The sequence below is a fragment of the Odocoileus virginianus genome, chromosome 33, assembly GCF_023699985.2.
Source record: "Odocoileus virginianus isolate 20LAN1187 ecotype Illinois chromosome 33, Ovbor_1.2, whole genome shotgun sequence".
Classification (NCBI taxonomy): Eukaryota; Metazoa; Chordata; class Mammalia; order Artiodactyla; family Cervidae; genus Odocoileus; species Odocoileus virginianus.
Window position 1 is genome coordinate 13,597,831 of NC_069706.1, and position 25,579 is coordinate 13,623,409.

General features: G+C 53.3%; 1 protein-coding gene across 4 annotated transcripts in view; it reads right to left on the reverse strand.

The window, feature by feature from the left end:
* Positions 1–25,579, reverse strand: part of MYH11 (myosin heavy chain 11) — a 125,303-nt gene continuing 99,724 nt past the window's right edge. For 2 of the 4 annotated variants that reach the window (XM_070460874.1, XM_070460873.1), the window contains 17 exons: positions 24,349–24,561; positions 22,363–22,507; positions 18,535–18,741; positions 16,894–16,998; positions 16,655–16,807; positions 16,146–16,394; positions 13,937–14,149; positions 13,390–13,602; positions 13,055–13,216; positions 12,083–12,211; positions 11,692–11,780; positions 11,170–11,293; positions 10,486–10,694; positions 9,082–9,190; positions 8,830–9,002; positions 4,002–4,040; positions 725–812 (listed from right to left, as the gene is read on the reverse strand). In XM_070460874.1, coding sequence (XP_070316975.1) covers positions 4,010–4,040; positions 8,830–9,002; positions 9,082–9,190; positions 10,486–10,694; positions 11,170–11,293; positions 11,692–11,780; positions 12,083–12,211; positions 13,055–13,216; positions 13,390–13,602; positions 13,937–14,149; positions 16,146–16,394; positions 16,655–16,807; positions 16,894–16,998; positions 18,535–18,741; positions 22,363–22,507; positions 24,349–24,561 — 2,524 coding nt within the window. In that variant the 3' untranslated portion in view covers positions 725–812; positions 4,002–4,009. Of the gene's footprint in view, positions 813–4,001; positions 4,041–8,829; positions 9,003–9,081; positions 9,191–10,485; positions 10,695–11,169; positions 11,294–11,691; positions 11,781–12,082; positions 12,212–13,054; positions 13,217–13,389; positions 13,603–13,936; positions 14,150–16,145; positions 16,395–16,654; positions 16,808–16,893; positions 16,999–18,534; positions 18,742–22,362; positions 22,508–24,348; positions 24,562–25,579 lie in introns of all 4 variants that reach the window. The other 2 variants (XM_070460872.1, XM_070460871.1) reach the window with 1 other exon arrangement.

Genomic DNA, 25,579 nt, shown 5'->3' on the forward strand with positions numbered 1-25,579 from the left:
GGATGGTCATAAATGAGGCCACTCTGCCCCCTCTCCCTCCCCGACCCATCCTGTCCTGTCCTTTTTCTCTAGAAAGTGACAGAAAAGCCAACTCGGTTGTAGTGATTTATAACCTTTTATTAGTGAGGGTGTCTTTAAGTACAGTCAGTGCATATAAAACAGTGTGAATTTCCTGCTCTTAGCCTTTGCGCAGCGTCTCCTTTGTAACTCACGTGACTACAGAAGGCACTTCGTCTCAGTGAACTGTGTGCGTCTGACGTGTGGGAACCGGAGGGAAGAGGAATTCTCAAACCGGCCCCCGCCCCCAGCTGAGGACGATGGAAGGGTCCACAGGGCAGGAAAGTTGGGGAGTAGGGGCAGGGGCACCCACCTTGGTGGTGACTTTCTCCCCGTTTCATGTAAATTAAGTTGCCAGTGATTAGTTACTGTGGATATATTTTTCTAAAAATTCAAAAAATCTCTGCACAGTTCTTGGCAGAGAGGATGGGTGTGTCTGTGTCACCTGTTGGATTTTTCGCCTTTGATACCTCGTTCCAAACTTAAGATGATGCCCTGAATGCAGGGCGGTGTTTATATTCATCGTGAGGGGTGTCTGTGATGTTTGGAGTTTGAAAATGGATTTAGACGGTGCTAAGCAAAGTCCACTGGGTTTGGTTCTGTCCCGTTTTGAGCAAGTCATTCATTCACTGGCTTTGGTTCCATTGAAGTCGGCATCGCGAGCGTCCATTTCCTCCTCAGAACCGTCCGCGTTCTCAATAACTCTGCGTCCTCCAGACCTTCTTGTAGGAACGAAAGAGGTCTCGTTCCCTCGCCTGTGGGTTAAAGACACACGTTTGTTTAGTACCAAAATCTCCCGCGAGGTTGGAAGAGGTTTTCAGACTGAGCAAAGACCAAACAGAGACTTGGAACAAATGAGAGGCAAATATATTCAGGTGGAAGTGAACAAATCCTGACCCGTCTGGAGGTATGGGTGCATTTAATCAGCTGCAATGGGGGCAGAATAGGTTTTTCAAAGCAGGACCATCTGCTTTTAAAAAATGTCTGGCTTGGTCAGTTGCTGACCCACCGGCTTCTGGTCGGCTGTGGACTTGTATTTAGAAAAGAAGGGGAAGAGGTAAGTGGGGTGATGCCCCGCATGGGATTATTCCTACCCTCTGGGGCCAGGATGAGGGGGAACTGTTGTGTCCGCACCTCCTCTTTTGCAGAAGGAAAAGCGGGGAGGGGGTTAGGTTTTGAATTGGAGGAAAGTGAGCGTGACCACCAAGGGCAGCCTTGAGAGGGAAGGAGGTCCCTGTGTGGTCGCCAGAAGAATGCTGTCTGGTTAAAGGCACCAACACACCCTGCTTCTGTGGAGCAGAATTCTTGGACTGAGTTCCCCCAGGGCAGGGATCTCGTCTGTTATGTGCTCACCATGGCAGGCACCGTGCAAGGCAGAGAACAGGTGCTCAGTGGATATTTGTCAGAAAAACATTAGACCCGTTAATGTAAGGTGTCTTTTAGTTCTAACTGGTGGGACGCCCCTTTCTCTCTCTCTTTCCCACTCCCATCACCTCTTCTCTGTCCCGCTGGATGCCCTGTTCCCACCAGGGCCCGCCCTGGTCACTGGCAGGGAGGCTTTGTGTAAGAAGGCGGGGCGGGCAGGAGGAGGAAAAGTCAGACCCGCCTGCTCTTAACCTCCACCATTTGGAAGGAGTGTTTGCCTTCTTTTCAGCGACCACAACAAATAATGTTATATGTTGAGCTCTGGCCACCTGACCCCGTTTGACAGGTCTTAGCTCATTTTAGTATGTCTAAGAAGAAAGCAGACTTTTGCAACAAAAAATGATCCACTTCACCACACAAAGGCTGGACAAAGGAAAGCCGCGAGGGTGAGCCCAGCCCATCGACTCTTTAGTCACAGGGGGCGACTCAGACAGGTAAGACAGGAGGCAGAAGCAAGGCCCAGAGATTCCTGATCGCTGACAGGCTTCCCAGCACAAGCCATCTGGCATCCAAGGGTGGGAGGAACCAGGCCGGTAAAGCCCGTTCGGTATGGCAGATGGTAAGGGGACAGCGACCAGGAATCAATACTTAAAGTGGTAGGCACTGCCAACTGAAGACTCAGGGCAGCCCTCCTCCCATCAGAGGAAGCTTCTAGGTCTCCAGCTCCCTAACCTAACCCTAACCCTTTGAAAGTAACTTTATATCGCTCCCTCCCTAGAGGTGACCTTTAAAAAATCTCTTCCTCCTTAGCAGTGTGTTCTCGGCATGCAGGTCTCAGCAGTCGTCCACACAGCTTTCTCCTCCGCATCTAACCTTCCAGGTTCAACACTGGATGGGATGGGCTGGGACACCGTGCCTCTGTTTCCCTCGGCCTCTCAGAAGAGCCTGCACTTGCTAACTGCGTGTGTGCTAAGTTGCTTTAGTCGTGTCCGACTCTTTTGCAAGCCCGTGAACTGTAAGCCTCCAGGCTCCTCAGACCATGGGGGTTCTCCAGGCAAGAATACTGGAGTGGGTTGCCATGCCCTCCTCCAGGGGATCTTCCTGACCCAGGGATTGAACATGAGTCTCTTACATCTCCTGCGTTGGCATGCAGGTTCTTTACCACTAGTGCCACCTGCGAAGCCCACATTTGCTAATTAGAGGAGTTTAACTGATCAATATGCTCCTTTGACTTAAGAAGTAAACTACGCCTGGGTCCCTGGAACCACTCCCCGCCCCCAACTTGGGCACCAGGGCTGAAGCTGATCTGTTTTGGTTCAGGAGCCTCGCTTGAAGGAACAGGCCTCATATCCTAGGCAAAGGTTGATAACTGGCTATCTCTGCCAAAGGAACAAGGGACTCCTCTAAAAATCTGCTTGAAGTGTCTGACCCTGGAGAACTTGGGTTCGGGAACATACGTCAGGCACTGCTGGCGCCCCAGGAATGAGCACGAGCGCGTAGGCTCTGCTACCCTACAAGGACTCAGGTTCCATCAACCAGTGGGGCCTCCTTCAGCCAAGCCTGGGATCCAGCTTGTCCCGCGATTCCCACGGGCTGGCAGGAGAGCCGCTCGAGCAGTGCCCCAGAGGCGTGGCGCTCCCACCTAAAGCTCCTGCCGAGACCTCCTCCAGCTTTAAGTATTTAAAGCAACAGCAAAGTATTTGCTCCAGTGACAGCAAAGCCGAGATTTCTCCAGGAGAGAACACGGACAGAAGGCAGAGCTGGCTGGGCCTCAAAGATGAGGGGGAAGCCAGGCCCTGGGGCCCAACTGCACTTGTGAAGACGTTGTTAGAATCCCAGAGAAGCCGAGGCCTCTGGGCCCTGTCTTGTGACGGCCCCGTGCACCTCCCGAGTCGTGGATGTCAATCCCTGGTCTGTGAACACGTGCCCGGGAGGCCTCTGGGAAAGACTCGGCCTGACCCGGCCCTCGTGCGCTCAAGATGCGGTTAGCAGCCGGCCTCGCTGAAGCCCCACGCAGCCCTTGTGAGGGTGAGATGTCGGGATGAGAGCTCGTTCGCTCGCACGCGTGTGTGGAAACCCCAACCCCGGGGGGGCCTGTGGCTGGGGGCCACCACGACCCTGTGCTTGGCTAACTCCGACCTGTGAACCAGGCCAGCCAATGGCAGCCATTCTCTAGGAAGGTACCCGGACAGTGGTGCTGGTGCCTCCGCTCAGTGAGGTGCCTGAGCCGGACGAGGGGGCACAGCCCAGCCGTGGCCTCACCCAGGTAAGGACCCTCCAAGCCACGCAAGACAGCCTCTGAACTTGTCAGCGCACGGTGTGACAGGCCACATCAGCGCCACGTCAAACGCCCAAGCAAGAGGAAGGAAGGAGACTTTGTGAAGAGGTCATCTTGGGTGCATCCTGCTTTTGATGAAAGACTGTTCTGAACCTCAGCTCCCTAAGCCTTCGAACTCTGTAGACATCTCAGAAATTTGGGAGGGCCCAAAAAGGGGAGACGGGGGACGTGCTGGCAGAAAGGAAAGGGGAACCTGGAGCCACACACGCACACACGAGCCGCGAAGCTGCAGGCATGATACCTGGTGAGTCATTGCGGAGTTTCCTGGGGGAGGGGGCCTCTGAAACAGAGAGAGAGAGGCCCCGGTGGTTACCATCCTCCTGTTCAGGTGCGAGTTTAATCATTAAAGGCGTTTGCTTCAAGTCATGGTTAAAGCCACTTTTAAGGACCCTTACAGCGGAGTCCCTGCAGCCGCCAAGCACTCAGGGAAGCTGGCGCACAAAAGGACGAGTGGTTTGTTTTTTCCCAATTAAAAAGCAACTTTCTGTCCTTCAGAGCTGAAAGAATGCAGGCTTTATGGCTTCCTCCCATTCTGCATTTCTCTTCAGGGAGGAGGTAAAGGAATCTGAGTAAGTTAGGCCAGAAGACCCTTGTGAGACCAGAACCTGAACAGCTCCAGGCAAGGAGCCTGCAGCAGCCTGTGCTTCATTCCCGCGACTGTCTCCACTGCCTCTCATGCCCATGGCCAGAAGGTAGAGGCGGGCACCTGGGCGGCTCACGTGGAGATGCCTGGCAGTCTGGGGAGGGATGGGTGCGTTGGTCAGGCTCTAATGAGGGCTCGTGTTCCGATGTATCTGGCTGGTAAAATCGTGTGAGATGTGTGTTGTAATTCCTTGCTCATTGAGGGGCTGGCGAGGCTTGCGAACCTCACTCACAGCCCTCGTGCTTGATCTTGGGTTTTTGCACGTTTCGAGGACTCAGAGAAGGCAGAAAAGGTGGGAGCTGTCTTCCACCCATATGTATGTGTACGCTTATGTTAACTGTAAAAAAGTGGGTGGTCTAATACCGGCCTGTACGGCCCAGAGAAGGGTCAGTTATCTGGGGCAGATTCCAAAAGGGATGGTCGGCTTGTGCTGCACGAATGACCGGTCCCATGAATTCCCTGGCGGTCTAGTTGGCACTCTGAGCTCTCACTGCCGAGGACTGGGTTCAATCCCTGGTCCGGGAACTAAGATCCCACAAGCCTCGAAGTGCAGCCAAAAGATATTAAGAATTAAAAAAAAAAAAAAAAAATGAAAGAGACATCAGTCCCAAGAAAGGGACAGTAACAACAAAATGGTAAGAGAGCTGGGGTGGCTGACTGCACCCCCACTGCTCAGCCCACGTCCACGGAAGGGCAGCGTCCAGTCAGCAGCAGAGAGGGTTCTGGGGGTTCCAGCAGTGGGGACACACCACCCGTCCATCACCTTGCACGGGCAGGGTGCTCCTTCCTGAATGCCTGCTCACTACCCCTCGTGACAGGGGTTCAGGCTTCCCCTTGTCACCTAGAGTGGTTCTCAGAGTCTGGAACTGAGATGCCAGGTGATTTCAGAGGGTTCTCAGGCATGCCCTTGGATTGCTGAACTGCACCGTGAGAAAGGGAATTCCCCTTTCCACTCTTTAAATACATCTGATTATGTCAGAGAGTCTGGTGCTAATGTCGTTTTTTGTCATTGTCTTTTTAATGAGAAGTCGGCCTTCGGGTCACAGTCATCAGTTTGTGGCCACGATAGCTAGAACTCACTGTTGTTTTGTTTTCACTATGTTTAACTTGATTGTGACCTGTTGATGCAAGGGACCCTGGTTTAACAACACAGGGGAGATAGGTTTCATTTGTCAATAGACACATGTATGATTTACACAGTAAATTTCAAAGCAAGTATCAAGTCAACAAAAGTACAGATGGTAAGAGACTAAGGCAAAATGGGAAAGGTGGTGTGAGAATGGCTGAGGTTGGAGAAACATCATCTCTGACTCAGTGACTGAAGGTTTATTCTGTGCCCAGACACTGGGGATGAATAAGCAGACACAGCCTCTGTGTTTATGGCCTTGCAGGCCAAGAGTGAGGACAGACTGTATATGAGATAAGTAAAAGAATAACAAGTTCCACGATGACAGGTGGCTAAGAGAGAAGAGAATGGCAGGGAGTGAGGCAGGAAGTTCTGATCACATGGATGAGTAAACACCTGAAGGAAGGGAAGGAGGGGGCAGCTATTGCAATGAGCTGGGGGAAGAGCATTCCAGGCAGAGACAGCAGCCAGTGCAAGGGCCCCGAGGCAGAAGATGAAGAGGTGGAGGGGTACTTTAGGAGGCAGAAGACAGAGATCGTGCAGGGCCTAGTGGACCTAACCGTTGTCAAGATGTTACTGTGAGTGAGATGGGAGCCCATGGAGGGCTCCAGACATAGGAGGGGTATGATCCCACACCATTTCTGTGTTGAGAATGGACTATAATAGGCCAACATGGACACGAGAGGCCCACGAGGAGGCTGAGAAAGTCGTCCAGATGGGAGGAGAGGGTAGGTTGGGGCAGGTGGCAAGAAGTGGTTGGATTCTGGATGCAGAGTATTTTTTAAGGGAAAGTTGACTGATTTCTCAACAGCTCGGATGCATGGTGTATTGGAGAGAAAAATAAGGAAGGCTTCTGGCCTAGGTTAACAGCAGCTTTGAACCAAGGAGGACTATGCAAGGAGCTGGTTTGGGGATGAGCGGGTTTAGTCAGGGCTCAGGTTGGGGTGTGTTTAGGCTGCCTGTTAGGTATTGAACAGGAAGGTCAAGGAAGTCTGGAATCCCAGGAAGTCTGGCAGGAGATAAACTAGGAAGTCACTAGCTGTGGATGGAATTCCAAAGCCACCAGGCTGGTTTAGGTTCACCTGAGGAGTGAGTAGAGGTGGAGATGGAGAGAGGACCAGGGTGGCAGTCTGGGCAGACCGATGGCAATTGGCCTTTAAGATAAGGTCCCAGCAGAAGAGGTAAAAGATGGCCAGAAAGGTAGGAAGGACACCCGGTGAGGGTGGGGCCAGGAGGCCCCACGAGGAGGCGCGATGGGCTGGAGGTAATGCATGCTGCTGAACTGGGAGTTTTATGGTGACAGGCTGCAGGGAAGTGGGGTTGGGTTTGTTCGGCTGATGGAGCGACTCAGAGAGAGAGAATATATCACAGGAAAGAAGGGTAAGACTTTCAGGAGCAACATCCTTGGTTAAACAAGAGGGTGAGGGGTCTAGTGGTGGGGTTGACCTCATTTGGTGCTGGACAGTTGAGCACAGAAATGGGGGGAAAGTAGAGGAAATGAGCACAGATGTAGAGAGGTATGGAGAAGTGGGGGCTTGTTTATACTTCATGATGGTTTCCATTTTTCAGTTAAATAGGAAGTGCAGTCATCAGCAGAGACTGAGGATGGCAGAGGTAGGAAGTTCAGGGAGGGTGAAAAGCAGATGCCCAAGTGGGAGTGAGGTGAGAGGGTGAGGGAGGGGTGAGGGGAGGGGGCAGGGGTGAGAGGGTGAGGGCGGGGGAGGCTGGGGGGGGGAGGGGTGAGAGGTGGGGGAGGGGTGAGGCTGGGGGAGGGGTAGGGGTGAGGCTGGGGAGGGGAGGGTGAGAGGGTGAGGGAGGGGTGAGGCTGGGGGAGGGGAGGGGTGAGAGGTGGGGGAGGGGTGAGGCTGGGGGAGGGTAGGGGTGAGAGGGGTGGGGGAGGGGTGAGGCTGGGGAGGGGAGAGTGAGAGGGTGGGGGAGGGGTGAGGGTGGGGGGGAGGCTGAGAGCAGGGGTGAGGGGTAGAGGGACGGGGGAGGGGAAAGTCCCAGCAGCACTAAGTGGGGTCAACTTGGCGTCTCAATGGCACATTTCTCAATGGAAGTGGCAGCGCTCCTGTTGGCTTTCTCACACCGCTTTGAGCTGCAGAAGATTGGCAGTTGGGTTTCATTTGGGTTGTATTTTAACCAGGTGAGCCCAGCACAGCAGGAAGAGGGACCAGAGTGTGAAGGATGTTAGGAGAGGCTGATCGTAACCGTGGAGTTGGTGGGGCTGCGAGAGGATGAGCCGAGGGGTGCAAGACCCCGGTGGAGACAGAGGGGAGAGCTGAAGCAAGGTGGTGGTGGGCTGATGATGTGATGCCTGATGATCAGGTTAGGGCTGAGAGTTAGCGGGAGTGCAGGCGAGTGGCAGGGCCCTGGAGGATGGAATGTCCTGGACTTGAGGCTGGATCACCCGCCTGCAGGGTGTGGACGGATGACATGGAAAGCGTGGAGCTAGGCCTTTCAGGGAACCAGGTGGACCAGGGCTGGAAGGAGCCCTGGGGAGCAGGGAGCACATACTGCCTTCAGGCCCAGAGGTTCAGGGGTGGGAGAGAAAACCACCCCGCCCACTTAGGGCAGAGGGGCTCAACTGTGGGCAACAGCACCCCAGGAACATCAGGGGACGTGCTACCACGTCTAGCTTGTGGAGGCCAGGGTACTGCTTAGTGTCCTACTGGGCACAGGCCAGCCCATGACAGCCGCTCAGTTGTGTCCGACTCTTTACGACCCCCTGGACTGACTGTAGCCCACCAGGCTCCTCTGTCCATGGGATTTTCCAGGCAAGAATACTGGAGTGGGTTGCCCTGCCCTTCTCCAGGGGATCTTCCCAACCCAGGGATCAAACCTGGGTCTCCTATTTTGCAAGCAGATTCTCTACCATCTGAGCTACCAGGGAAACCCATGATAAACAAAGAGTTATTCAGCCCTGGATGGCAATCGGGCGGAGAAACCCTGAGTTAGGAAGAGCGGGGAAGAGAAAGTGCAGAAGAGAGAGGAAGAGAGAAGGGAGTCTGCTGTTTTCCTGACACAGAGAATGAGGGTCTCAGGAGACAGGGAGGCACCGCCTCGTTCTCCTGCTCCTTGCCAGGAGGACGGGAAGGGACTGGTTGTTGGAACGGAAGGGGAGCCGCTCAGAGGCATAGCCCCTGTGACCTGAGCCCCGCCCACATCCAGTACGGGCTGGTGCTGCATACAGGATGAGCTGAGCGGCTCGGGGAGAGGGCCCCTGAGCCACTGTGGGTGTTCCAGGCCACCCCGCGCACCCAGCCCACAACCCCAGGCCCCCGGGGGCCGGTGCCTCACCTGAGCTTGCTCTTGAGCGCCGTCACTTCGCGGCCCATGGCCTCGTTGCTCTCCGTGGCCTCGTCCAGCTCGCGCTGCAGCTTCCTGCGGTTGGCGTTGATGCGCTGGGACTCCTCCTCCGCCTCCTCCAGCTGCCTCTTGAGTTGCCTGACCCTCACGTTTCCTTTCTCGGCCTGGGAAGGAGCGGCCCGAGGGTCAGGCGGGTGCGTGGCAGGGCCTGTGGGGCTGGGTGGGGGGCCGGGGTGCAGTTACCTGTTCCTTGTACTGCTCTGCCATCTTGCGCTCATCCTCCACCTGCAGCAGGGCCTCCTTCAGCTTCTTGTCCTTCTGCTTCAGTGACTTGGCGGTCGCCTGTTTCTCTCTGCGCACATAGGGCAAGCAGGGAAGGTTCAGATGGGGAGGGCCTCTCTGCACAGTGCGTGAACCCGACCAGCATCACCCACGTGGGCACTTTTTTTTTAAATTAAATTATTTATTTATTTGGCTGCACTGGGTCTTAGCTGTGGCATGTGAGATCTAGTTCTCTGACCTGGGATCAAACCCTTGTCCCCTTCTGCATTGGGAGCACAGAGTCTTAACCACTGGGCCACCAGGGAAGTCCCCACGTGGGCACTTTTCCTGAGCCCGAATCAGAGCTTATCCTGAGAACAGTATTCGTCCATGAAAAGGAATGACGTGCTGACCCTGGCTACAGTGTGGGAGAACCTTGGAAACATGCTCAGTGAAGAAAGCCAGTCTTAACAAGGGGCCCTGTGTTGTATGCTCCCACTTTGTGAAATGTCCAGAATAGACAACAGAGACAGAAAGTAGATGAGTGGTTGCCTGGAGCCGGGGATGCGAAATAGAGGGTGATGGCTGAGGATACAGGGCTTCTTACTGGTTCTTCTTAATGTGCCACAGCTGACTGTAGTGAATGTGTGCCCATGAATTGTACACTGAGAGCCACTGAACTGCGCTAGTGGCTCAGATGGTAAAGAATCTGCCTGCAATGCGGGAGACCCGGACTCCATCCCTGGGTTGGGGAGGTCCCCTGGAGAAGGGAATGGCTACCCATTCCAGTATTCTTATCTAGAGGATTCCACGGGCAGAGGAACTTGGCGGGCTACAGTCCACGGGATTGCAAAGAGTTGGACATGACTGAGCGACTAAGCACACATACCCAGAGCCGTATGCCTTAAATTGGTGAACTGTTGTGGCACGTGACTCATCTATAAAGTCGCCACACACAAAAAAGGCAAAAACAGTATAAGGATCTGATGGTCACGAATGTGCCGTGACCTTTCAGCTCAGGGACTGTGTGTTAAGTGAGCAGCCTGCCCGTGACTGTGGGTGCCGAAGGGGCTGAGCACCTGGCTGTTTGGTGCACCCGTTAACATGACAGCCTGCAGACCCGGGTTAGGCAAAGTCCCGGGAGCTCCCGGGAAGCCCGGCTGACGTCACTGAGGAGTCCGGCCGCTTAGAGCAGCTAGTGTCTCAGAGGCTCACTCGGGGCACAGCGCCTTCCGGTGTTCTCTCTCAGTTAACCCAGCACAGCTGCCGCGCCGGGACCTCTGAGCCGGAGCTGATGCCCAGAGAGGCTGGCCTACCCCTCCACGCCCCCACTGATCGCTGGCAAGCAGGTGGTCACTGGGGTGCTGCTTGATGCCCGCCCTGTACCTGGCCTCCTGTTCCACCTGCTCCTCCAGCTGTGCGATCTTGGCCTCCAGGGCCGCGATGGTGGACTTGAACTTGGACTTGACTGCCCCCTCCATCTCCTGCAGCTTGCTCCGCAGCTCCTTGTTCTGCCGCTCCAGCTGCTGCCGTGCATTCTCATTCTTCTGGGCCGCGCTGCGCTCCGTGGCCAGCTCGTTGCTGAGCTGCTCCGCCTGGGGAGGAGGGTGGAGGGTGGAGGTCACCAGGTGGAGGGCGCCCGGAAGCCCTCCTCCCTCCCCTCCGGCACCTGGCCATCCTTCAAGGCTCAGCCCAGGGGCAGCCCTTCCAGGCCACATCAGTGCCACTCTGGCTCCATGATGGGTCCCCAGTGCCCATCATGGAGGGGTGCTCACTGTCCGGAGGTGGGGGCTAAAGAAAAGGCAGGAAGGAGACTGCCAAGCCCTTATGGGTGAGCCTCGTCTGCTGGAGGGAGCCACCAGGGGAGGCCCTGCAGGATGGGTGCTGGGGTGACCGGACAGGAGGGAGTGGGCGCTCTGGAGCAGATGTGCTGGGTCCCTCCTCTCCTGCCTCGTTCACCCCCCGCCCCGCCCGGGCCTGCCACACAGGAGCCTGTCTGGCACCAGTGTGGCGGCTGGTGCAGGGACGGGGGGCCCGTCCTAAGGCACATCCGGGCTGCCTGGCCCCCACCTGCTGCGTGGCCTTCCGGACGCGGTCACTCATGGCCTCCGTGTTGCCTTGCTCTTCCTCCAGCTCCTCCTCGAGCTGCGCGATGCGGGCCTCCAGGCGGCGCTTCTCATCCTGTAGCGTGTTCCTAAGGGAAAGGCAGCCGCCCTGCAACCCCCAGCCTCCCCTCGGCCTAGACAGCTCTCTCCCTCGGAGGAGCAATGCCTCGGGGTCGTCCTCTTTTACAGTCGAGACTCAGAGAGGCTCGAGGCTTGTGCAAACTCACACAGCTGGGAAGCAGAGAGCCGGCTGATGTCAGCAAAGCCAGGCCTGAGATGAGGACCAGCTCCCTCCTCCCTGACATCACCATATGCCCTGTCCCCACCAGACTACACCCCCAAATAGGGTATGAATACCCCTGTCACAAGCTCAGCTGATCTTGCTGTCATGTTCAGCCTTAACATGCAGTCCAGGAGGCCTCCTCTGACTGACTGCCTCTTTCATCATGTGAGTCTAGCGACCCCTTTCTTCCCAGGCGGCTCCTACCTTCCCGACACGCTGCTGGCCAGCTCCTCGGCCAATTCGTCCTTCTCCAAGTCTGCCTGCTTGCGAGCCCTCTCGGCCGCCGCTAGATCCTGGATGGTGGGAGGTGGGGAGGAAGGAAACCAGCTGCCTGCCAGGAGGGGCTGAGCCCCACCCAAGCATCCACCCCACTCCCAGCAGCAGGCCCCCGGCCATCTCCTTGGCCATCCTTGAAAATGGCGTGGCCTCCTCTGAGCTTGGGGGGAGGCCTGCAGATCTGTCAGTGAGAAAACCCTGTGTCTTTCCACGCCCGTGCTACGGGGCCCCTGCCTGTGGGGTGCTGAATGCGGGCGCCTGAGCCTGGGGTGCCCAGGGCCCCCCCGTCAGGGCCCCCACAGTGCAGAGAAGGCTTTACCTCCTGTAGCTGCATGAGGTCTGCCTCCAAGCTCTTGGCCTTCTTCTCATTCTCTTTGGCTGTGGCAAAGATCTCATCCCGGGAGGTGCGGGCGTCTTCCAGCTCTCTCTGGAAGTCCTTCATCTGAGCCTGCATGAGGACAGGCAGGACCAGCTAAGAAGTCCTTACTCACCGGGTCCTGCAGCGCGGATTACCTTTTTGTGCCGGCCCGAGTGTGTGTTAGTCACTCAGTCGTGTCCGACTCCTCGTGACCCCGTGGACTGTAGCCTGCCAGCTCCTCTGTCCAGGGGATTCTCCAGGCAAGAATACTGGAGTGGGTTGCCATTTCCTCCTCCAGAGGATCTTCCCAACCTAGGGATTGAATCTGGGTCTCCCACATCGTGGGCAGATTCTTGACCGTCTGAGCCACCAAGGAAGCCTAGGTTTTCCCACCATTAACCACAAAGCCTTTGGCCACATGTGGCTGCCTGCGGGCACCGCTCTGGACGGGCTCCGCAGACCTAAGAAATGGTGCTGAGGTCTGAGTGTTAGCCTCTCAGTCGTGTCCGACCCTTCACAGCAACCCCATGGACTGTATAGCCCGCCAGGCGCCTCTGACCATGGGATTCTCCAGGCAAGAATACTGATGTGGGTTGCTATTTCCTTCTCCAGGGAATCTTCCCAACCCAGGGACAGAACCTGCATTACACAAGCAGATTCTTTACCATCTGGGCCACCAGGGAAGCCTGAGGATAGTGTTTGGCTGTTGCTGAGCTGCTCCGCCTGGGGACGAGGGTGGAGGTCACCAGGTGGAGGGTGACCTCGCCACCTCCACCCCCAGGGCAGGAAACAGCCCCCAAAGCAAAAGCGTGGTGGGAAAGCACCAGGTGACCAGGCACCAGCGACAGAAGGAGGCTGCGTCCTCCCACGGCTGTGGCCCCGACCTCCCTGGTACTTGGGGCGTCACCCCCCGGCACTCGGGGAGTCACCCACCTGCAGTTTTCGCAGCTGCTTGATGGCTTCCTCCCTCCCCTTGACAGCCGAGTCGGCCTGCAGTTCCAAGTCCTTCAGGTCCCCTTCCAGCTTCTTCTTGGCCGCCACCGCCAGGGCACGTTGCTTTCTCTCGTCTTCCAGTTCCGTCTCGTATTCGTGGAGCTGGGTGAGGCCAGAAACGTGTGCTGCGGGGCAGGGCTGCCCCTCGGATCCCTTCCCCCAGGGCCCAGGTTTGCACCACCACCGAAGGTAGGCTTCGCAGGTGAGAAGTCAGAGTCTCCCCGAAGCCAGGAAGCGGCGGCGGTCCCCCCTCCCCCTCCGCCCCCACGGCTTACCTGCCTCTGGAGTTGCCTCCGCTTCTCTTCGTTCTGCTCGTCCCGCGCCTGGAGGTCTCGCTCAAACTGCACTTTAAGGGCCTGCATGTTGACCTCCAGTCTCAGCTTGGCGTCTTCTGTCGCCTGCAGCTCGTCCTCCAGCTCCTCCAGCTGGGTCTTCATCTCCTCCATCTGGGTCTCCAGGGCCCGCTTGGACTTCTCCAGCTCATGGACCTTTGACATGAGGGGTGATGTCGTGAAGGGCAGCCCCCAGTGACGGGCAGCTCACCATGGTCCAGGAGGTGGCTTTTGATACCCCCGGGATGCGTGACCAGGAGTCCAGACCACAGCCTTTCTCTCAGAACCCTTGACTCAGACCCTACCCCCAAAGGCTATTCCCAGCCAGGCCCCCTCTTTGCATCAGCCCGAGGGACTCCCTTCAGTTCCTGATTATTGCTCACCATGAATGAGGTGTGGGGCCCCCTTCTTTACCCGTGGACTGGTAACTAACAGAGAGGGTCAGGGGCAGGGGGACATGGACAAGCAAAGACGATGAAGAGCCACTTACATTCTTGCCCACGTCGTCCTTGGAGCTAACCAGATCCTCCATCTCAGCTTTGAGCATCTTGTTGGTCCTCTCGAGCTCTTCTTTGGCTTCCAAGGCTTCCTCAAGGGCCCGCGCCAGCGACAAGGCTTTGGTTTCCTTTTCCCTGGCTTCTGCCTCGGCTCTGTCCCTTTCATCCGCATATTTGGAAGAGATGTTTTTCTCCTCGGCCAACAACTGCAACACAGCCAAAGACCCAGAGGTGAGCTCTAGGCACGCCCCAGGGTCGGCTACATTTAACTGCAAACATGGAGAAGAAGGCTTGTATGCAGCCGCACTCATCCTTGTGTGCAGCCGCACTCATCCTTGTGTGCAGCTGGGAGGAGGTCACATATCTATGCAAATAGTTTATAATAGTCCTGCTTGCCAACTTCTGGGTCAGCTCTGCAGAGCCAGCATTCGCCCTATCTTTGTGCTTAGAAATCACTAATGCTGCCCATGTTGGATAGAACATGCCGTGACCAAGGTCAGGGTGACAATCCTGCCAGAGGCCAGTTATTCTTTTGTTTCATGGCCACAGTCACTCCCTTACAAAAGTACCCTATGAGCCACCCTATGAGTAGGGAAATGGTGAGTATGTGGATGGATTTGCACACACCCTCTGCCTGGAGAAGCAGCTCCAAGAATACCCCATTCTGATGTTAATCTCATCTTTAGAAATAGAGGGGCTTGCCTGGTGGCTCAGTGGGAAAGAATCCTCCTGCCAATGCAGCAGACTTGGGTTGGATCCCTGGGTCAGGGAGATCCCCTGGAGAAGGCAATGGCAACCCACTCCAGTATCCTTGCCTGGGAAATCCCATGGACAGAAAAGCCTGGTGGGCTACAGTGCAAGCGGTCGCAAAGAGTTGGACACAACTGAGCAACTAAACAACAACAACAAAATAGAAAGAGCAGTGTTCACTGTAGCGTCCAAAACCCAGACTGCCAGAGTCCAGCCAAGATGGGCAAGTAACAGGGACTCCCGACAGCAGTCAACACAGAAACTCTCCACTGTTTGTGACGGGAAAACAATACAGCAGTCTCAGACCCTGGACCAGATGATGAACCAGCAGATACGAAGCACTAACAAGCTGTCAGCACAGAGAAGGGATGGCTGGTAGAGAAGAGAAGAATCCCAAAATTCCATCCCCAAATTGATTTTTGGAATAAATCCTGAGTCACATGTAAACCAAATCATATTTACTAGCTCTGAGTAACACATATTAAAAGCTGGTAATATTTAGGGGTTTGGGTCATACAGGTGTATGCATTTATCAGAACTCAGTGTATACTTAAGATTTATGTATTTCATTGTATGTGATTTTACTTCAAGGGAAGAAAAAATATTTTGAAAAATGAACCCTAGTTTATATGCAGTATAGAGGTATCTAGAGGGTGATGTACGGTTGTCTGTAATTTGCTTTTAAACACATCTAAAAGATAAGATACAAATGAGAGATGTAATACACTCATAAATAAGCATGTGATAAAGTCAGTGAAGTGTTAGTCATTCAGTCATGTCCAACCCTTTGTGACCCCATGGACTATAGCCTGCCAGGCTCCTCTGTCCATGGAATTCTCCAGGCAAGAATACTGAAGTGGGTTGCCATTCCCTTCTCCAGAGAATCTTCCTGACCCAGGCAGGGATCAAACCCAGGTGCCTGCATTCCAGGCAGATCCTTTAGCATCTGAGTCACCACGGAAGCCACAAGTCAGTATGGTAAGGCCTTAGTGATTGAATCAAGGTGGTGAGTGTCCAGGTGCTCACAGCACAATGCTTTCTGCTTTGCTGTGTGCTCAAGATTCTTTGTGATGAGATGTTAAGGAACAGTGGTATTTCAAGGGTAGATACTTTAATTGGAATCCTCAGTAGGCACCCAACAAATACTCACTGAGTGAGCAAAATCAGTAAACCTCATTCCTTATCAGGGCTAGAACCCAAGGCACGACTGGGTTTCTAGATGGCCCTTGTGGTGGTGGTGGAACCTGGGAAGTCACGGCCACTGAGGCTTCGCTGCTGTCCTCACTGACCCCTTGAGGAGCCTCACCCAAGCCGGCCAGCCTTCCATCGCGCCCAGCAAAGCCAGGATGGGATGCTGCCACACCGCAGCAGCCATGCCGGATGTTCTGCAGACCCAGACCCTCGCCCCCCAGCCAGGGTCTGTGAGCCGGGGGCAGGGCCCTCCAGCCCCACCTGATCAAACTTCTTCTGCTTCTTCTCTAGGTTGGACACCAGTTGTCGCTGGTTGTCCAAATCGACGACCAGGTCGTCCAGTTCCTGCTGAAGCCTGTTCTTGGTCTTTTCCAGTTTCTCATAAGCAGCTGCCTTCTCCTCGTACTGCTGGGTCAGGCCTTCGATTTCCTTCTGGAACTTCTTCTTGCCCTCTTCCAGGAATTCCACAGTGCTGGCAAAGTCCTGCAGCTTCTTCTTCGAGTCGGAGAGCTGAAATGGCAGCGTCCAGGGTGGGATGAGAGGAGGTGGGGATAAAGGAGTCCCAGCCCCGTGCCCCTGAGAAGCCACGACCATCATTGAATAAAATCAACAGCAGGGGGAAGCAAGTGAGCCAAGCAAAAAAATGGCACCACAGAAGAAACTCAACAGCAGGGGGAGCCAGTGAGTCAAGCAAAGCGGTGCCACGGTTCTACCACACTCACATCCGAGCCACTGATCTACCCTCCAGGGCAAAGACACGCAGTGGGCACCTGGATGTTCAGGGTCGAGATGTGGCGCTCCAGGTTCTGCTTGGCCTCCATCTCCTCATCTAGCTGCTCCTGCAGGCTGTTCCTCTCGTCCTCCAGCTGGCGCAGCTTGGTGGATACGTTGAGCTTCTGCCGGGTTTCTTCTTGAAGCAGCTCCTACAAAAAGGACACGTCGAAGTCCAGGCCCACCCCCATGAAGGCCGTACCCCAGGTGCCTCCAGATGACGTGGCCTGATACCCACCTGGGTGTCCTGGAGCTGGGACCCAAGGGACGCCACGTCCTTGGCCAGTTTGATGGCCTTGCCCTCCGCCTCGTTGAGCATCCCCGTGACACTCTCCACTTCATTCTGTGGGTGCCCAGAGACTGGTTAGTTGGATCATCCAGGACAGGATCGTCCTTAAGTAATAGGGGCTCTCTGTACTCAGTGAGAGGCCTTGGGGTGTCCACTCATTGAGAGGTTCCCATGAGCTAAGGGGCCTGGTCATGGTCACTCCATGGCCACCTAGGGGAGGGAAGGACATCACCTACAAGTTGCAATCTCTGGTAGACGCTGGTTCCGAGACCCTGTGAGAGCCCTGTTATACTGTGGTTAGACTGGACTAGTTGGGCCCTGAGCCCTCCACACGGATCCTGGAGCCTTGCCAAGGTTGGCAAATATGAAGAGCAGGTCTGTGGGTCCAGACACTGAGCAGTGGTCTGGACTTACCCAGTCCCCAAAGTGGGGGAAGAGGCTGCAGGGGGCACCTCCACATCCAAGGGTCCTGTCCCCACCACCCCTCTTCCTCACCTCTCACTGCCCCTTACAGGAAAACCATAGACGCAGGCACTAAAGGTAGAAAGCTCTCTCTACCTTTCCTCTGCCTTTTACTCCACGCCCTGGTATCTCTGAACAAATCTTTTCAGAAACGCCAGCCTACCATCCGTCCTCCTCCCATTTACAGTGAGGACATAAATGATCTTCACTCCTCCAGGATGCTCTGTTAGGATAGCAACCCCCCTGTGCTCAGCTATATGTGGAAAAACTCATACTTCACACTGTCCTGTACTCTTGGCCCAGGCTCTCAGCGCATTAAATATTTATCAAAAGGTAGGCCATATTCCATGAATGAAAGTCAGTCCAAATGTCTGTTCAAAGCTAATCAAGACCAAAGACCAACAGACCATGTCATTCTTCAGCTTAAAACCATCAGTGGTTTCCCATCACTCAGAGTGAAGACCAATATGCACATATAACAGGGCCCTGAAGGCCCTGTGTCTTCTGGCCACAACCTACTCCAGGCCCATTTTGTGCCACATATCTTCCCCTTCCTGTAAACTCCACTTGGCCCCAGTCCCCACCATCCCCTATCGTCCATCAGATTTATCATTCTAGCTCTACTGGCCTTACGTGACCTCTTCTGACTTCTCACTCAGTCCTGGGCCTTTGCACATGCTAGTCCCTGTCTGTACGTAGACAGACTTCTTATCTGTCAGACTGCACATCCTTCTTAGGGAAGCCTTCCTTGACTCCTCCTCCACAGGCCCAGGCCCTTGTATTATTTATATTCATTGCAGTATGTGTCTCTGCTTCCCAGCCTCATTTCATATTCATCTGCATGGTTATTAATGTCTTTCCCCGCACTGTGCTGGAGATCTCCAGGGACAGGGACAGTGTTTGTCTTCTTCCTTGCTGTTGTGTATCAGGATCAAACACAGCACCTGGCATACAGCAGGCACTCACTAAATACTCATTTTGAATGAGCAGGTAGGAGTTTTTAGAGGTTAAATTGAATAGGGCAACCATCTCATCTCCCCAAGGAATGCAACGCAAGGAAATGGACAGAGGCTCCGTTCGCCGGCAGAACCTCATCCTTCAGAGGCGGTCCCAACGAGGTCGCCTCACCTGCAGCTTGTGGACCTTGTCGTTGAGCTCGGCCCGGACCTTCTCCCCGTCGCTGTACTTGGACTGCAGCTCCTGCAGCTGCACCTCCAGCTTCTTCTTCTTGTGCTCCACCTCCTGCTTGGCCTGGCTCAGGACTCGCAGCTCTCCGGACAGGTCCGCGTTCTCTTTCTCCAGCGCCTGCTTGTTCTTGTCCAGGTTGGCCTTGGCCTAGCCAGAGAAGCAGAGGGAGAGGGAGGCGTGAGGGTCACGGCTGGCAGATAAGGGCCTGTGCTAGCAGGGGACCTTCCTCTTTGCCTCCCCCTCCCTTGGTAGGTCCGGGGACCTGTGCTTCCCAGCTCAGGGGAGCAGTAAGACTGCTCACAATCACCAGTAAGACTTTTTGGATTCTGTTTTCCTAAAGCTCAGAGGTTGCATCCCCTGGGCTGCATCAACCCTGCCATTACATCCTGTTTGATCCATGTTATACCTTTTAACATTTTAATAAAGAAATATTACATAGGGACGTCCCTGGTGGTCCAGTGGCTAGGACTCAGAGCTCCCCATGCAGGGGGCCCGGGTTTGATCCCTATTTGGGGAACTAGATCCCACATGCCACAACTAAGACCTGGCACAGTCAGGTAAATAAAAAGAAATATCGCATAAAAATCTGGGTTCCCAGCTTCTCATTTGAAAAAATCAAATGTTCTATTTCATGACTGAGTGTGGTGGTTAAATCATTTGTCAAAATTCACTGAACTATATACACTTAAAGTTGGTGAATTTTGCTGCATGCACCTCTATTTAAAGTCTGACTTCCAAAAAAAAAAAAAAAGTAAAGGTCTGGAAACAGGTCTTGCCTTCCTCTAAGAGCAATCAGCTGGATCTGAGTAGCAGCTGGCCCTGTAAGCAGGGCAGTCACACTCCACTCAGCCCCAGTCCCCACCACTCCCTATTGTCCATTGATTTATCATCGGATGTACACTGCCATTTCTGTGAAAGTTTAGAGAAAGCTATTTTATCTAACCAGCTCTCGTAGGCATATGAGTTTCTCTAAGAAAGAAAGTATTTGGGGGAAAAAGCAGAAGAAAGGAGGGGCCTTCTCCTGGGTCTATAGGAGGAGGAAAGGAGCAAGAGAGAAAAGTGTGTGGGTCCCAAGAATGGAGAAAGTGACAGTGGGCTCGCCCTCAGCTCCTGGGCAGGTCTGTGCAGTGTCCAGGGGCCCTCAGAAGCCAGTCCTCTGGTGACAAAGTCCATTTACTGTTGCCAGGACCCCAGACAGGGACAAAGTGCCTCTTAAGGCAATAGTGCAGGTTGATATGCAAGGACCCCTGGGGGACCTTGTGGGACCTGGGCTCCCCTAAAACCTTTTCCCCAGAATGCTGGTGACATTCTACCCCATGTGTAAGGGGAGTCGAGGTGGGAACAACACTGAGTTTTCACCAACAATCTGAAAAGTTGCTAGAGGTAAAATAGGCCCCCTTTTCCGTGCTCCTGAGATGGTGGGCAGGCATTCCCAGCCTCCTCCTGCTCACATTGGTCAGGCGTGGATGGCCAGAACATCTGAGTCTCTGCAAAGAGGCCTCCAGCGCCTGCTCATCTTGGACGACCACCCGGCTCAGCGCTGGTCAGTTAGCTTTCCAAACTTACAGTGAAAGTGACACATGTACCTTATTATTCCATCAGGTGGGAAGAGCCCATTTGTATTCAACTTCAATCACAATAAAATTTTCTGGGGGACTTCCTGGTGGTCCAGTGGTTAAGAGCCCACCTGCCAATTCAGGGGTCACTGGTTCCATCCCTGGTCCGGGAAAACTCCATGTACGGCCCAGGGGAACTAAGCCCATGAGCCACAACCACTGAAGCTCACACGCCCTAGAGCCCGTGCTCCACAACAAGAGAAGCCACCACGATGCGAAGCCGCACACTGCAACTCGAGAGGAGCCCCCACTTGCCGCAGCTAGAGAGAGCCTGAGCGCGGCTGCAAAGACTCAGCGCAGCCAAAAATAAATAACTAATTAATTAAAAAATAATTTCTGGGAACTTCCCTGGCAATCCAGTGGTTAGGACTCCATGCTTCCAACGCAAGGAGCTCAGATTTGATCCCTGGTCAGGGAACTAACATCCCTCATGTCACAGGTCATGGTCAAAAAGTTTTTTAAAAATTATTATTATTATTTATATCTTATTATCTGAAATATTGTTTATTAATATTTATTATTATCTGAAAATTAAAAAAAGAAGACAATTGAAAGGGGAAATATATGTTATAGATAAAACTAGAAAGATCTTATTTGTCCAACACAAAGGAACTGACAAAATGCTGAAGGTTCATATTCAGACTCCTCATGATGAGCAACAAGGGGTAGCCTTTTCTCCACTTGGAGCGTGAGGGTGTTCGGTCAGGGACAGTGCATTTCAGTGTGGGGCCTGGAGATGTGCATTTTAGCAAAGGTCACGGGTGACATTAAAGAGCTGGTGTCCATAAAACTTGGGAACAGTGCCATATATTCAATGCCATACAAGGGGTTGCTGGCGTTATTAAAATGTATGGGAAAATTCTGAGATTCTGATCAGACTGATTCCTTGAACCAGTTCAAGGAAGAACATTTATCTTTTTTTTTTTTTTTTTTAATATTTATTGATTTGGCTGAGCTGGGTCTTAGTTGGGATTCCCTGGTGAATTTGGCTGAGTCAGGGTCTTAGTTACAGCACCTGGGATCTTTCTTGTGATCTGCGGGATCTTTTCAGTTGAGGCACATGGGATCAAGTTCCTTGATCAGGGATCAAACCCAGGCCCCCAGCAATGGGAGCACAGAGCCTGGGCCACTGGATCACCCAGGGTGTCCCGAAGAACATTTATCTTACTGGCGGCAGGAACTAATGCCAACACCAACAATTCTCAAGTAACACAACGGCCCTTCAATCTAGAAAGTTCTGGAGGAAAGCTGCAGCACTGATGGTGGTATAATTCAGACTTTAGGGAAGCCGTCGAGCAGGATGTCATAAACTAAAAAAACTCTTCCCTGGGGATGAAACACAAGGACATTCTCCAAAGCAAGAGGAAGTTCCGGATACACAGCGTTTTAGTGCTAGTTAACTGCCTCAGTTCCCATGCACCCCCAAACAGCCAAGCATCAGAGGAAGATTAGATCTAGCCATTCTCGAACTACACCGGGGAGCGCTGTCTTGCCACTCAAAATATGACAGTCTTGCTCCAATCTGCAGGGAAATGAAGATGGCTAGACTGTCCTCAGTGTTCAGTTACCTTCCCAGAATTCTGCTAAATTCTGCTTATCCACAAGGGCCTACCTGGAGACCCTACCCTGGAGAGGCAGAGAGATGAATCCAGAGCCAGGTGGCTCCGGTGGTAAAGAACCCGCCTGCCAAAGCAGGAGACACAGGTTCCATCCCTCGGTTGGGAAGATCCTTTGGAGGAGGTCACGGAAACCCCCTCCAGTATTCTTGCCTGGAGAATCCCATGGACAGAGGAGCCTGGTGGGCTACAGCCCATGGGGTTGCAAAGAGTCGGACACAACTGAAGTGACGGAGCATGCACGCACGCCAGAGCCAGACTGCTGGGACTCTGTCAATAGCTGTGTGACCTTTAGGTACTCTGGGCCTCAGTTCCTTCCTGTGTCAAAGGGGCGTCAGTGTATCCATCCCAGTGGGTGGGGGGAAAGATTAATCAACATAGTATACAGTAAGCATAAATGCTGGGTGCCATCACTCTTATTAGAATCACTGTAGCTTGTTATTGGTCTTAGTGCAGGCACTCACAGGTAGTTACTCGAAGCTGCTGACATATCATTCTTTGTATTTTGTTGTCACCGAAAGCACATCGAGACTCACCCTCTTGAACTGCTCCAGTTGCTCAGTGAGCTCCTCCACCACCTGTGTGTGCTTCTGCCTCATCTCCTGCACCTGGGACTCGTGGGACCGAGTCTCCTCGTCCAGGGCTTTCTTCAGCATCGTCACCTCCTGCTCCCTCTTGGCCCTGGGCAGGAAGAACAGGGAGGCTGGCAGCCGAGGAGACAGAGGTCTGCCTCGGTGCAGAGGAACCAGGGGTCTCCCGGGACCTGGAACTGAAGTCTTCATCACTATCCCTCCCAAGCTGTGTGACCTCAGGTGAGTCACCTAACCTCTCTGGACCTGGAATTTCCTCAAAAGAAGGAGGTAGCTATAAAAAAAGAGGAGCATGCTACCTCCCAGAATCTCCCAGGGCTGACAAGCAAATACACAAAATAAAACACATGGTATTGTTGGAAGAATGGAAAGTGAGTTGCAGAATGTTCTGTAAATATTAACATTAGCTTTATTTAATGAGGATATGCTCTATGCCAAGCTCTGACCTAAGTTCTGGGTATATGTCATCTGATGGAATATTCAGAGTGACCTTTAGAGGCAAGTGTATCATTATTTCTGTTTTACAGATGAGGAAACAAAAGCTAAGAAAGAGTAAGCAGCTTGTCCAAGGTATTAAAACCACTGTGTGACTGACCAGAATTTGAACCCAAATAGCCTGAGGTCACTGCTATGAGCTACTGCTCTGGGCCAGTGCAAAGGGAGCAGAAAGTTGTGCTGGCTTCTAGGCCCAGATAAGTGATGTAGCACAAAACCCAAAATGTGGGAAGTAAATCTCCATGTTAGCACAGCACTTGACACTTGTGTGTCTGTTGAATAAATAAATGACCCAGTTTCACTGAAGTTGGCATTCATCATCTGGCAGGTGACCTGTTTTTGTTTCTGCTTTTTGGTTGGGTATTGTCAGTTAGCCAGCAGTGACACTTCAAGTGAAGACCAATCTGATAAATATTATTTTGAAAATTTAATGCAAAACTTATACACACACTCAGGAAAAGACAGGAATGAAATTCCCCAAAATGTTAACCGTGGTGGGACTGGGGTCGATGCTTTTGGTACCTAACTTTCCTATAATTTTCAAGTCATTCTCTAATTGAGTATATCCTCCTACTGTGATGTAAGACAAGATTAAAAAATAAGCATGACTAGACATAGAGAACAGACTTATGGTCACGGGAAGGGGTGAGTGAAGGAGAGGGTAGGACGAATGGAGAGAGTAATGTGGAAACATATCCACGGCCATATGTCTAATAGACAGCCAGTGGGAATTTGCTCTATGACTCAAGGAACTCAAACTGGGGCTCTGTAACAACCTCGAGGGGTAGGATGGGGTGGGAGGTGGGAGGGAGGGGACATAGGCATGCCTATAGCCCATTCACGTTGATGTATGGCAGAAACCAACATAATATTGTAAAGCAACCATCTTTCAATTAAAAATAAATAAATTTAAAAAACAAGCATGCTTAACTTACCAGTTGATTTTCATGGTTCAGACATATTAAAATGTTTTATTATATTTAGATTTGATGTTCGTATTTATAATATCAAATATAATAAATTATTAGTATTTTCAAATAATTTAAAAAATCCAGTTTCTCCAATTACCCTCTTTGGGTAACAGGAAACCCCCAAATGCCAAGTAGCTAATCAACTCCAGGGTAGGAAGATATGAGAACCCTTTTAGGTATCCATGTGGCTTAATTAGCCAGAAATATTTATTACTCAGTTTGCTGAGATGTTCTTTTTGTTAAGAACAGAACTGAATCAGTTTGGTGTACACCTGAAACTAACATGACATTGTAAATCAACTATATTTCAATACAATTAAAAAAAAATTAAGCATGCTTATATCAGTTAAAGCAAAATGCGGTCAGGACTGAGGAGCCCCGTGACTCAGGATCTGTGTGGGTCTGCCCCTTGCCACCCGCCGTCCCGACCCATCGAGCGGCCGGCCGGCCGGCAGGGCCGCCTCACCTGAGCTCCTGCTGGGCGGCCGTGCTGTCCAGCGTGTCCTCCAGCTCCGTCTTCAGTGCCTCCAGCTCCTCCCCCAGGTCCCGCTTCTGCTTCTCCGCCTTGTTCCTAGCGGCCCGTTCGGAGTCCAGATCCTCCTGGAGGTCTGAGATGTGACCTTCCAGCTCCCGGATCTTCTTCAGGGCATTGTTCTTCTGAGCCATTTCGTCGTCCAGCCTGCCGGGGACAGATCACCAGAACTAAGACCCCGGGGTCCCAGGCCCCCTGCTGTCCATCCCACGAGGTGGCCAAAAATGGTTTTCTGGAAGCAGTCATTTGGGTTCCACAGATATCAGAACATGTTCCGCTCAGGTCCCGAGACACCAGACTTCTTCCCATGCTGGCCTGCTTGCAGGTTCACGCAGGATGTAATTTCTGAGGGCTCATGTAAGAAAAGAGGTCGTGCTGCACGTGTGTGTGTGTGTGTGTGTGTGTGTGAAAGTGAGGCAGAGACACAGAGACAGAGACACAGAGACAGAGAGAGACAGCGCTTTGCACTGTCCCAGACAGCATGGGGCCTTGTCTGCAGCAGGAACCCAACAGATGCTTTCTGAGTGTTAGGCAGGCGTTCCTCCCCAGGAACTACTGGCTGGTTTTTCCTTCCATTTGCTGAGCGTCTGAGTTCTGCTTCATGCAGAGTGCTTGGCCAGGCACTGCTTGTCGGGGGTGGGGATGTCAACACCAGGGGAGACGGTGACTGCGGGTCAGGGTGGGAGGTGGGGAGCCTTGACCCGAGGGCATGGAAGGGAGCTCCCTCCTGACCACAGTGGAGCTGCTCCTGGTTTCGTCCACCATGGATGGGAAGGGGCCAGTGGAGGGAAGACACGAGGTGGCCCGTCACCCTAGCGCCGTCGCCTGGCGCAAACCGGCTGAGAGCGAGCTGGCCAGGGGGCCAACCAGAAAGCGACTCCCAGCCCGTCTCTGAAAAGCTGGGCGACTGGCCCAGCGTCCTCCTCAGTGACTGGAGGTACGGCAGCACATCTGGCCAGGTGTCGGTAAAGACACTGAGCAGAGGTCAGCACAGGGAGAGCAGGTAAATGACGGTGAGTCACTGCTGTGACACCCCCAGGGGGAGGCTGTTAGAGGGAACCCAGCTCCGAGCTGGGAGAAGGGGGCGCAGAAAAATGGGTGGGGGACACACCTCATGGAATGGGCCAAGTCTGCTGTACCCTGGGCGGGAAGAGAAGGGGGCTAA